Below are 13,310 nucleotides of genomic sequence, written 5' to 3'. Positions count from 1 at the left end.
AGTCTCTGGGCTGGTTACAATGTCTTGTGTTAAATAACACTGAATCTAGTCTAATTATACTCAATGTGTATTTAAGTGTCAGTAAAAATAAGTTGACGCAGCTTGGGGAACATCCTTTACAACAAATGTTTTACAACGCAGTACCATTACCACGCAAGTTTTACAACGACTTTCGCTGGAGGGCGCTCTAGGATAGGCAATAGTTGAATTTACTATCCAACACCTTCCCTACTATCCACGGGGACTAGAGTTGGAATAGTAAATTAAACTATTCACTATCCAGTGCCCCCCAACGCAAGTTGTTGTAACGACTCTGTTGTAAATCCTGCATCGTAACGGTACTTGTTGTAAAAGCACGTGTTGTACCGTCGTACATCCCGTAGCTGTATATCTTGCGAGATATCCTTAATACATTAACAATCCAACAACCCAAAGCAGGCCTTATAGTTTCTGGAGATTTTAATTTGCATTTAATTAAGTTTTCTTCAGTAAATGGTAAGACTAACGGAATTCTAAAAGACTATTGAGACAATATGCTCAAGGCCGGGCTTAGTCCACTAAAAGACAAAATCTAGGTTCATCTCCACGTTTAAAAATTCTAAACAGGGATCAATTATTGACTACACGTTTATTTCAGATAATTTAAGGCAAAAACTGTCTGAATAAACGATAATTGCTCTGCTCAAAATTGATCATAACCACGAGATCGTTACATTTAACTTTTTAGTGATGTGCTACCCTAGACAGAACGAACTTCCCAACATGGTCCATACATCATATAATCTGAAAGGGTTAGTCTGGCATATTGCTAAAGAAGAGGAAATCATACTAGCTACTAAAATATTAATAATGTAAAGTGATCAGTGTGAGCCGGGGGATGCCAATAGGATTAATAAATGGAACTCTATTACGACTTCTCTGGTGAGAAAATCTGCAGCCCAACAGGTTAGAAAAGTATGTAAGCCGTTAATATCTTCAGACATATGGTTTACATCAAAGGTATTTAAAATAAAGAAATCACTTAATAGAGCTATTCAGGAGGCGTATGCTCATAGATTCCAACAGTCCTACTCTGCGTATAAAGAAAATTTGAAGGAACATAGAAAAGTTTATAAACAAGAAGTCTGGAAGGTGAAATTTAACTATCAAATAGGGTTTTGGCATAGTTTATTTTCTGCTTCTAAACAAAATAATGCAAAAATATTCTGGGCAGTAATTAACAAGCTTGAAAGGGGAGGCTGTAGGGCATTTTGTGTAAATATATCGGAAACCAGTTGGGTAACTTTTATTACTAATCTGTATGGTACAACGGATCAGGCTGTAAACCAACCAAATACGTGCATTGGTTATAGCGAAAAGAGTATATTATCTATCAATATGGAGAGTGGTGAGAGCCAGGGAATGAATACCGTAGCCAATCCTAGCGATTCTAATCTTGACTTGAATTTTAATTTAGAACGCATACGTTGTAATCAAATAGTGACTTTGTTACGTGGGCTTTGTGCAAATGGTACTCCTAGTCCTAATGGGCTGCCTAATGCCCTGTTTGTGCAAATGTTGGTATGTGGGATGGAATAATGTGTACATTGTTCAATGAAGTCTGGAAATCGCTCCAGCATCATGGCAAGGTAGCATATTTCAGCCTATTTATAAAAATGGTTCAGTAGATAATCCAGCTAATTATCATCTAATTGCATTGACTGATGTTGATGCAAAAGTCTTTGCCTCTATCTTGTTGAAAGAATTGGAAAAGTGGGCAACACAGGAGAGCATCATTCCATTTAACCAAACTGGTTTTCGGAAGAGCCAGTTTACCACCACCTATCTGCTTGCACTCACCTTACTTGCTGGGCGAGCTGTCTTGAAAAACCAAACGTTTACAATGCTTTTGTTGAAATTTGCTATGGAAAAAATTGCTTGGATGGGGCATCATCCGTTTGTATACAGATATCTGGGTTCAAGTCAGGTTGGGTGATGGTAGTTCCTTATCAAGGAAAATCAGAACATATAATGGGCTAAAGCAAGGTTATGTTCTTGCCCCCTGCCTTTTTAATCTATTTCTATCAGATCTTTCTCTGCAACTTGATTCTATTAATGTTCATGCTCCAAGGTTGGGAGGCGTGCAAATCAGCTACCTTGAATATGCTGATGATATTATCTTACTGAGCCACACTCCAATTGGCCTCCAAAGACTTATAAATGCATTTGAAGATTACATACAAATAAATAGCCTTGAACTGAATGTTAAAATAAATACCATTATAAAAATTAGATCTGTAAAGCAGAAATTCAATATATGGAGGGCCAGGGCAGGCTCAATTGAAGCTGTTAAAATGTATAGCTATTTAGGGGTGGTATTTGATAATAGAGTTTCTTTTAAATACTATTTTAAAGACCTAAGGGCTAAAACTGTGATTTTAATTCATGCTTTTAAATGCTTAAGAAAATCGTTGAATTGTTAATCATATGACTATTTTCTTAATGTCATGAAAGCCAAGTTACAGCCAACCCTACAAATTGTCCCACCCATTACCAGAGGGAAAGATGCAAAGCTCCTGGATTTATTGGTAGTTAAGGCTTTTAAAGCAACCTTTGGGATTCCCAGATCAGTAGGCCAAGCAGGACTACGATTAGAGTTTGGTCTCCAGAGACAGTGCTTGGTATCAGAAGGAACATTTTTGAAATGTATGTACTCTATGTTTTCATCAGCTCCTGCATCCCTGGGGAACATTTGCTGTCTAGAAATAGATAAGTCTGCTTATGCTGACACAAGGAGATCCCACATCCGAACCTCCCTAAGGGATATTGCTCTGCAAGTAGCTTTCCAAGACTTGAAAATGCTCAACAATAAGTTAATTTAAAACAAAACTGATCAAAGCTGCATCCCTCAAGTTGGATAAAAGTGCATTAGCGGGGATAAATTATGCATGGTTTGTGATGAACTCATACCAATCTTTACGTACCCAGCCATATTTGACTGCCTATTTTTCAGCAAAAATAAAAAATACTTTAAAAATGACAAATGGGAATACATCCCACAAAAGAGGGCACGCAGTCATGGATTCAGCAGTGCCCATATTTAATTGTAGACTATGTGGTTGGCCACAAGAGAGATTGGTACATATAGTGTGCGTGTGTCCACAATTGATTAACATCCAACGTACCTTTTTGAAACCACTATTCTTGAGGATCTGCGTTAGATCAGCTCGCCAGGCACTAATTAGGTCACTATCTGGTAAATCAATCCCTTTGTCATGCCAACTGACAACATTTTTAAATGCAGCTGAAAAATGCTTAACATTACAAATTTGAGATGTATCGGATTTATTTACCTGGAACCTATGATCTTTTTTTTTTATTAGATATATTTTGCTACTTCGTTTGCTGCAAGGGCAATAATTAGAACGGTGACAATATAAGCCCTGTTACCGTAATTATTGATGCACTTTATTATTGTTTTTATACAATGGAATTATTCATGATTGCACGTTGGCACTTTAAAATGCAATGTGTGCAATATCTTGTTATAGAAACTATTCATGTATTTTTATTGCATTTAATTTTTGTTTTTATATTTTGTAATTTGTAATTATTGAATGCTGGCACTTTAAGCTGCAATATGTGCAATATTTTGTTATTATTGATGTATTTTTAAATGTGCCTCAAATGTAATTAGCTATGCATTATTAAGTCCATGCTTGACTGATTTTATATCCTATCTTTGTATGCTCAATGTATGGTGAATAGATCTGGCTTTGTGACATAACTATGGTTGAATTGGTCATTTTCTTTTTTTGGTACAGTTTATAAATACTGCGTATTGTAAAGAATTTTTGATTGCGATAATTTTAATTAATCATGCAATAAAGATTTATATATGCACTTTCAAAATGGGTGGCCACCGTCATCCTGTGTGGGTAACCTGTCAGCTTGCAACTGCAGTCACAAATCGCTGGTACATTTTGCAACTCGCAATATATCAGTGACATATAAAGGGACAGGGGCTGCTTCGAAAAGAATAATTACGAATCGCAATGTGGACTGAGCATCCCTTTCATACACTCTACTTTCTCTGATTCGGAAGGAGCCACAAAATACATTTTACTACTTGGAAAGACGTTTCCACCTCACAAAGTACTTTTAGTATAGTCAAATCTGCGCTTTTCCTGTTGCAGTCTCTGATTTTGCAAAGAGGAGTCTTTGTAGGCACAGTAACAGAATTCAAGAAGCTATAGGAATAATGTGCAAAATATAATCCGAGAGTGACCGTAGACAGAGCTGTAGACTTTCAGCCTCACATAGAGCTTTATGGTAAAGTGAAATATACTAATTCCTCATGGATGAGGTTAAAGCACCATCAAAGGATTACCGAAGGTGGAATTACTTCGGAAATAATGCACCACGAAAGTGGTTAGTCTGCGGGTAGTCATTGTGCCTTTGGTAAACCTCTGCTTGGCAGATTTAAGGCAATCGTCATAAAATTGCAGTTTTTCGGTTACTACGTATCTCTAGGCCTTTGTCTAGAGCCATTAAAATGGCTTTAGACAATAGTAAGAACATCACTCTATTGCTATTGGACCTCTCTGCAGCATTCAATACGGTTTTGCATTCAATTTTGCTATGTTGCCTGCAGACACAGGGGTAGGTGGGTGTAGGAGCGTGCTTACTATGGTTACCGCCACTTTTTGCTGGCGTTTCACTGTTTCTCAACTTTAGTCTGTCTGGGGCCCTGCTACCAGGACCCCAGCCTAGCTGTTTCCTCTCTACATTGATTGCATGCACATTAGGTACACTCCAGATTGGTTACTGGATTACCCTGGTGTACTAAGGGCATAGGTACCCCAGAGCCCTACTAGGGGCTGAAGCATGTATTATGCCACCCCTGGGAAGCCTTCCAAAATGGCACCACAGGACTGCTACTGCAGCCAGGGTAAGGTGGTGCATGCACCCTTTACTAGGATATAGGTTACCTATATCTACCTTTAATCACTGACACAGTCACTCTTATGACAGGCCTTATCAATCCTGAAGGCAGAGTGCTTGGTTTTGTGTGAGAGGGTGCCCTGCATGAGCAGGACCCCTCTGCAGCTTTCGTAATCTATTCTCTGAAGCTGTTCTGTGATGCAGCCAGACCATATACTCTTCAGTGCATTATAACCTCGCGATAAATGCTAACTTTGGAGTGGCTGCATGGAAACATGTTGTGTTTGGTGTCAAACACTTTGGAATCCTACCCCCCACCAGTCTTGGCGGTGGGGGTAGAATTCCACCTTTCTAGAGGGAGAAGACATGTACACACTGGTCTGCCCGATATAGTTTAAACGAGCCCTGGCATCACAAACAGGATGCCACAGCCACAGACACGGGTCTGACCTGGTGCTGCTGGACGAAACTCTGGCAGGGGAGGCCTAGACAATAGGTTTCCTGTCACAGGGAGGTGTAACCACCTCCTAGACAGGCTTTAGTGTATTGGGGCTGGGTGGGGGCACTCAGAGAGTGCTATTCAGACAGTGCTGGGGGCACACTTGGTGTCCCTGTGCATATCCCAGTTCAGACCAGTTGCACGGGTGCTCATCCCCTGCTCTGGCGCGAAACTGGACAAAGGGAAAAGGGTGTAACCACCCCTCTTCCCAGACCCTCCCATAGGTGCGTCCCCAGAGTAAATCTAACCCCTTTCTTCAGTATAAGTAAGGGACCACTGGCAACAGGACTCTAGATTATACCTGGACGAAACTCTGAAGCTAAATCCTGGAACTTCGATACACTACTAACGACTAGAGGACTGAAGAATCTCCTCTGGGGTCAAGGAGTGACTCCCCTGCTCAAGCAGGCACCCAAGAAGCATCTTGCTGGTCTGCATTTCCAAAGCTCCCACTAGACTCTGAAGTATTTTAGACTCAGGACATGGACTTTCACACTTCTCAGAAGCCGACACGAGATCCCAGCAAAGCTAAGACCCGCAGCCCTCACAAGTTGCGTGGGACCGGAACTCCTGGACACCGTGTACATTTGCTAGTGCATTGACTTCCCGAGCTTTCCCGAATGTGTGCATTGCGTTGCTCGGAGCCCAAGCCCTGAGCACCATCTGCACCAAAGATTGTGGGCCTACACTCCACGAGTGTTCCGTGAGCCCACTTCTAGCATTTCTGCTTGAGGCCCCTTCACGGTCCCTGGTCCGTCGACTGGTGGGTCCCCTCAAAGGTAACTCTACTTTTCCTTGGGCATCCCTCGTTGCTCCGGATGTGCCCTGACTCCCCACTGCGTGGTGAGTCCCTCAGACCTTGCTGATCTGTACCGTAGCTGATTTTCTACTTCCTGCATGGGTTGCTGTTGCCAAGGCTTGCTGGGTCCAATCCAGAAAACAACACCGCAGCACTCAACATCCTTTGTGGGACAGTTCAAATTTAGCACCTGGTCATCGTTGACACCTCCTGGTCCTCGTGGCTGAAGCGTCAAGCTTCACCTTCTTCACCTGAAATCACCCGAGATCGGTGGGCATTTGCCTATCGTCTGCCTGGTCACTGGCAAGTGACCCGGACTCTGCCCCCTCTGCTTTCAGGTTTTTCTTATCCTAGATCCAGGCTTGGATCCACCCGGACACTTTCCACTTGGACTCCAGCAGCACTTTGCAGCAGATCGCCATTGAAAACGATGACAAAATCTGACATGAAAAGACACCTATGCACCGGCTTCCCTGAGCAAGGTAACTCGAGTACTCCGGTGCTCCCATGGGTGTTGACTCTAGAACCTCCTAGTTCTAAAGGGGGTTGCTCCAAGTCCTCTTCTAAGTGTCCTTTATCTTTAAAATTCCAACCACGACTTTCCCTATAGAAGGTAATGGTGATTTGCGGCTGTATTTAGACACTGCACGCGTCCCCGTGGGTCTCCTGTGTCACTACCATGGGTGGTTCCTATTGGCCCCAGCGGTAGTACAGGCTCTAGGCCTTGTCCCTATGACAATAGTGGTTCTTAAACTACTTTCTTAATATATGGTACGCCCCTAGGGCTCAACGTATATTCTGCTAATTTACTATGTGCTAATTAAGTTTACTGAATGTACTTTTGCCTCTAGCCTCATAAAGAGACTAGAGGGATGTGTTTAGAATAAATACATATATTTTATATATACACCTGGTGTGGTTCTCCTTTCATTTGGTAATTCACGAGATTATAGACTGGTAAAACAAGCTGCTTTACATTCCTTCAAGACTTAGCCTGAAGGCTGCTCTCCACAGCTACCACTAGGATAGCTTTCTATAAAGGTTGTCTTAAACCTACCATCAATAAGGGTCGTTTGGACTGGTGCAAGGTGCCCACTAAAATAATGGACAGCATATGCCAGGCAACTTCTCACAGTGGGACTATGTTGGCCTGATTGGGCTCTTTTCTATCAAATAGGGGCCAAGCCATGTTGATGCCTCCTTATGATTCTGACCCCAAACTTCTTGAGTTTGGTGTCCCGCAGGGTTCGGCCATGAGTCTAGCATTGTTCAACGTTTACATGTCTTCCTTAGCCCCTGGGTGGATTCCTTTTGGAGTGCAGGTAATTTCTGATGCTGATGACACACAGATTCTTCTGTCGTGGGAATGAAATATTTCCATCACCCATCTTAAATCTGAAGCATGTCTGTCAGCTGTGTTCCAGTGGATGCGCTTAAGTAACCTCCAGTGCAACACGAGCAAGATAGAAGTTTCTGTTTTTGGGTCTCCTCCCCCTTTTTGGGATGCTGATGTCTGGCCTAGCTTTGCACCATCTCCACTAACTCCGGCGAAGTGGTCCGGAATCTAGGAGTGAAATTTGACAGTGATCTGTCCTTTACACCTCAGGTAGAAAGTGTGGTTGCAATTTTCATCCTGCTTTGCGGCTCCTCAGGAAGTTTTTATTCTTGCTCCCGACCTCTTGTCAAAAGACTGTGGTCCACACACTAATTGCCACGCGCCTGGACTTTGCGAAGGTGCTATATTGGGGTCTCCTTTTCTACCAACTCAAAAGACACTAACTGGTGCACAATGCTGCAGCAAGGCTCCTTATGCAACAACCAGAGGAACATCTCTGTTAGGGCCCACCTTAAGGAGATGCACTGGCTGACTATTTGGGACAGAGTGAGGTTTAAAGGGCTGGTGCTGGCACATAGGTCTTCTTATGGCTTTGGACCCTCTTATCTAATCAAGAAACTTTCCTACTATAAGTCATCTGGAGTAGTGACGAAACCAGAATCGAAGAGGAAGAGATGGAGTGTTTCCTCTTTTACAGCTTTAGCCTCGGCTGAATGGAATTCTCTACCGCTACATCGTAGGGCTATAAAGGAAGCTAACCCCTTCAAATGTCAACTAAAAACCTGGCTATTTAAAATAGCTTATTAAACTGCTCTTACTGTGGGAATTCGCCCAACTAATCTATGAGCGCCAGGACACTGATTGGAGTAGCTGTGCTTTATAAGCACTTTTAACTTAAACTTAATTCTGGCCAGACCCTGAAAAACTCTGTGGTAGAAGGGACATTGAAGCTTGCTTTCTAAGTGGACCTCATGGTCTCTATCAGCTCCCATATCTTTGTATCATTTGACTGGATGCCAGTCTCACAGGAAGGTGTGAGGAATTCCTTACGTGTGCTAAATGATCAGCGAGTAACATATGCATACATGCCAACCCTCCTAATTCAGGCGGGAGACTATCGATTTCAAGGCTAGTCTCACGTCGATTCCTGCATGCAGAAACCCAATTCGGAGTTTTGTTCAGCTGCCAAAAATAAAATGTTTATGTCTGTCACGCACACTCCAATCTCCCCCTTCAACAATTATCTCCGACATTAAAGGTTAACGCTTTGTCCTTAATTCTTGGATGGGGATATTTCGTTTTACATTGCACAAACAAAAACAAAGTTTAGAACTCTGCTTTTGTTTGCCAGAGTTTAGAATTCTGTTTTTGTTTGTGCTAAATTATAAGCAAAGGGGAAACCTCTATAATGACCTATATTTCTTTATACTTGAGCAATAAAGTTACTTCAAAATTACATACATGATGCTACAAGAAACAGGAATACATTCACTTAAACTTGATTTTGGTATTTTATTTCTTTCAGTTATTTTCTATCCTTTTCAAGACAGTTGAGTTTTTTCTCATTTTTTTGTGATTATTTTATCAAAAATTACAATACAGTGACATGGAAACATATGTACTAATTAATTAAAATACAAGAATAAATCATGCCTAAACAAAAAAACCCTACACTTTGTATATACAATATTTTCACTCATACCAACATTCATACATGCTCAGACTTTCATCCTAGTGGTGCTAACATACCTGACACAATACACAACAATGAAAGAAATTATTTTTAGATCATGCTTTTTTTGTATATGCGTTGTTGGTCTTTTTGGATCCTTTCATTTGTTTCTCCAAATTTTAAATTGGTTTATGCGTGAGGGTCTCTGGTGCGTACAGCATGATCTAAAAATAATTGGTCTCAACGACATCTCGAGTGGTCCACTATAGGACATTTTTTCTTGTTTTTCATTTTCTTTCATTGTTGTGTATTGTGTCAGGTATGTTAGCACCACTAGGATGAAAGTCTGAGCATGTATGAATGTTGGTATGAGTGAAAATATTGTATATACAAAGTGTAGGGGTTTTTTGTTTAGGCATGATTTATTTTTGTATTTTAATTGATTAGTACATATGTTTCCATGTCACTGTATTGTAATTTTTGATAAAATAATCACAAAAAAATGAGAAAAACTCAACTGTCTTGAAAATGATAGAAAATGACTGAAAGAAATAAAATACCAAAATCAAGTTTAAGTGAATGTATTCCTGTTTCTTGTAGCATCATGTGTGTAATTTTCAAGTAACTTTATTGCTCAAGTATAAAGAAATATAGGTAATTATAGAGGTTTCCCCTTTGCTTATTGTTGGTTTGCCACTCCCTCCTCTAGACCTACATAATTTTAGGGAGTACCCTTTTTTCCCATGCTTTGTGCTAAGTTATTAAATTGCCAAAAATGAATTGCTGATTTCCCGCCCCATACATAACAATATGCCTGACACAAGCAAATTGCCTCTTCTTCAAAATAAGTCAGTGTGAAGAATACTCCAGACAATTTTTTTTTTTAAACCTCCCACTTGCCTGCTCTAAAATGTTGGCATGTATGCCTATGGTGGACACATATCTTCGGATATTCTGAGCAGTATTAAATCAGGGCCCCCCAAGGATCCACTTTCCCCCTCGGTCCTCCAAACACTGGACCATCCTATACTTAATCTAATCATGGAACTACTTAATACTTCCATACTTGAAGCTAGGGTCCCTGCCACTTGGAAGCATGCCATGATTGTGCCCTTGTTGAAAAAAGCTAACTCCGATCCAGAGGTACCATCTAACTTTCACCCCATCTCCCTTCTCCCAGTCTTTTCCAAAATTCTGGAGAAACCTATCAGTGTCCAGCTCACAAATTTCACGAAGGCACAAAATGTCCTTCACACATCCCAGTCCAGTTTCAGAGCAGGCTTCTCGACGGAATCAACACTGTAGGGTGTTACTGAAAATATCCGTCAACACGTCGACAAAGGAGAAACCGTGACACTTATTTTTCTGGATCTAAGTGCCGCGTTTGACACTGCTTCCCACACTATCCTCCTTAACACCCTCCATTCCTGTGGTATCACTGGCCTAGCACTCGAGTGGCTATCCACCTTCTTATCTAACAGGACCTTCCAAATTTTTTCCCCCACTGCCAATTCCAAAACTCATGAATCATAGTATGGAGTCCCCCAAGGCTCCATACTGAGCCCCTTGCTCTTTAACCTATAAGTTAGCCCTCTGGCTACGATAGCTGAGCAAGCTGGGCTCACTATATACTCCTACGCAGATGACACTCAGCTCATCTTTCCACTTTCTTCTAAAGACACTTCCAATACATCAGTGCTTCGATCTGGACTAATAAACATTGCTGACTGGATGCATGCCAATAAATTAAAACTTAATGGTGGAAAAACTGAACTCCTCCTTTTCGGTAACAATAAAACCAACTGGGGCCCCCACCATTGGCCGTCGCAGATGGGGTCCCCCCACTCCCATCCCAATCTGCCCGCAATCTTGGTGTCATTATCGATGACCAAATGACAATGAAGCAACAAGTGGTCAAAGTAGCCTCCACCTGCTTTGCCATTCTTACATGGCTTAGGAAAATTCTCTGGATGCTTCCTTTGTCCACCCAAAAAACGGTAATCCAAGACCTCATAACATCCAGATTGGATTATGGTAACGTTCTGTACCTGGGAGCAAGCAAGGAAGTGCTGCGCAAGCTACAGGTCATACAGAACTCTGCTGCTAGATTACTCTGCAAACTTCCCAATAAAACCTCTATCTCAGCCTCACTACGTGACCTTAATTGGCTCCGAATTGACAGTTGTGCCAAATTTAAAGCCCTATGCTACATGCATAAAATCAACTCCGGTGTAGCACCCCAGTATCTAAAGGCCTTAGTGCACCATTATTGCCCCCCCGCCTTCTTCGATCCTCCAACCAACGCAAATTCCAAGTCCCTAGGATCAGACGAGCCAGAATGGGTGGACGCTCCTTTTCCTATCTAGCTCCCTCACTCTGGAACTCTCTCCCCACTCACTTACGTACTGAACAACACTATCTTAAATTCCGTAAAGACTTAAAAACCTGGCTTTTCTATCAGTAGTCCCCCTACCACTTTGTTGCCTAGCCTTTCATCCTTCTGTGTTCTCTAGCACCGGGAAACCTCCGGTAGCTGCGCGCTGTACAAATGTAATAAATAACAATAATAATAATAATACCTTGTTCTCACAACAGAGATGCTCACCATGTGTGTAGTTCCATATCGGCTGGAGACTTCACTCACTTTTGCTTCTATTCATATGCTTCTTTTCAGCTGGGTGAAGGGGTACCCAACAAACACGCCATACATTGGAAGCTCACCCACCCTCTGCCATCTTGTCCAGGAGAAGATCCCATTCTGCTGTCTCCGACTTGACAAGGTAAGATCGTCGCCCGAGTCTATTGACTTTCTATGTGAGATAGCCCATGGATGTCCAAGCCCATCAGCTAGGGCTATTTTCATGACATATATTCAGGATATCCACTGATTATGTAAATGGTTTCTATTTAGAAGAATTTTATTAACAATTATCCCAAGCAGGTATTTTGACAACGGTGGAATCTTCAGACTGTTGTTTTTGTGATTTAGCAGGCAATATAACTCTTTTTTGAAATCACAGTTTGTCAGAAATCCCTGCAGCAAACTTGAATATTCCCCATGATCACCTCTCATGCCCCAACATACTTTAGACCAAGGGGGGATTTATTAAGATTTTGCACCGTGATTGCGTCACAAAAGTGACGCAAATCGGCGCAAAATCTTTTTTGCTAATTAACTTTCCAATACAAAACTTGTTTAGCTTTGGAAATAACGCAAATGTAATGCGAAGCAGCGCATTGTACTGCTTCACATTATTTTGAGCCATCAGGGCACACCAAGTGTGGTGCATGGGTGTTCCCATGCAACCGCCCAAGGTTTCTCACGCTAAACCCAATTTACAAAATAAAGTAGATTAAGTTTAGCGTGAGAAACCTGCACCCTTTTCAACTAGGCGCAAGGAAGGAAAAATGCTTTCATTCTCCTTTTTCCGACTTTGCATGCGAGCTGCACTGTGCAGCACGTATGCAAAGTGGAAAAAGCTTTGCATTGTGCCTAGCATAGTATTTTGTACAGGAATGGTACCCTTTCTGTACAAAACCTATGCTACACTAAGGCACACACCCTAGCGCTATGGCGCTAAGGTGGTGCGTGGCACACTGCAGCTAAAATCAGCACCGGCGCATGGGGAAGCCATATTTTTGAAAATGTGGTGCTCTCCTGTTCCCTCCCTGTCGCAGAACGCAGTGCAGCCTCCTGAGGGGATGCACTGTGTTGCGTGCCTTTTTTGTAAATATCCCCCCAAATCTCTAATTTCTTTACTGAGAACCATTCATACATGTTAAAAATTCAATTAAAAAGTGCGGAAACTGTATACATTTATGTTGAAATTAAGTTGATGACATGATGTTGTCATATCAGCCTCAGAATGCATGTACGTTTATGAGGCTCATTTTTTAGATTGTAGTGGAGAATCCTCTGATTTGTGGATGAAGTGATGCCCTGAAGGACAGTCCACCAGTGCACACCTCTCAGCCACAGTATGCCTGCAGGGGAGGAAAATCCACCATTGAATCCTTCTCCATTTAATCTAGTACTTTCTCCAAAAATCGGATCGTCCATTACCATCCATCCCCAAATCAA

General features: G+C 41.7%; 1 protein-coding gene across 1 annotated transcript in view; it reads left to right on the top strand.

Moving 5' to 3' along the window:
• The window catches only part of LOC147748440 (potassium channel subfamily T member 2-like), an 834,500-nt gene that overhangs the window by 588,205 nt on the left and 232,985 nt on the right, over positions 1-13,310 (top strand). Inside the window, exon 20 of the mRNA XM_086928190.1 lies at positions 11,904-12,009. Within this exon, the coding sequence (XP_086784316.1) occupies positions 11,904-12,009 (106 nt within the window). The remainder of the gene's footprint in view (positions 1-11,903; positions 12,010-13,310) is intronic.

This window comes from Lissotriton vulgaris, chromosome 1_1, assembly GCF_964263255.1.
Source record: "Lissotriton vulgaris chromosome 1_1, aLisVul1.2, whole genome shotgun sequence".
Lineage (NCBI taxonomy): Eukaryota > Metazoa > Chordata > Amphibia > Caudata > Salamandridae > Lissotriton > Lissotriton vulgaris.
Note: the sequence above shows the minus strand (reverse complement) of the source record. Positions and strands in the feature narration are given on the sequence as shown.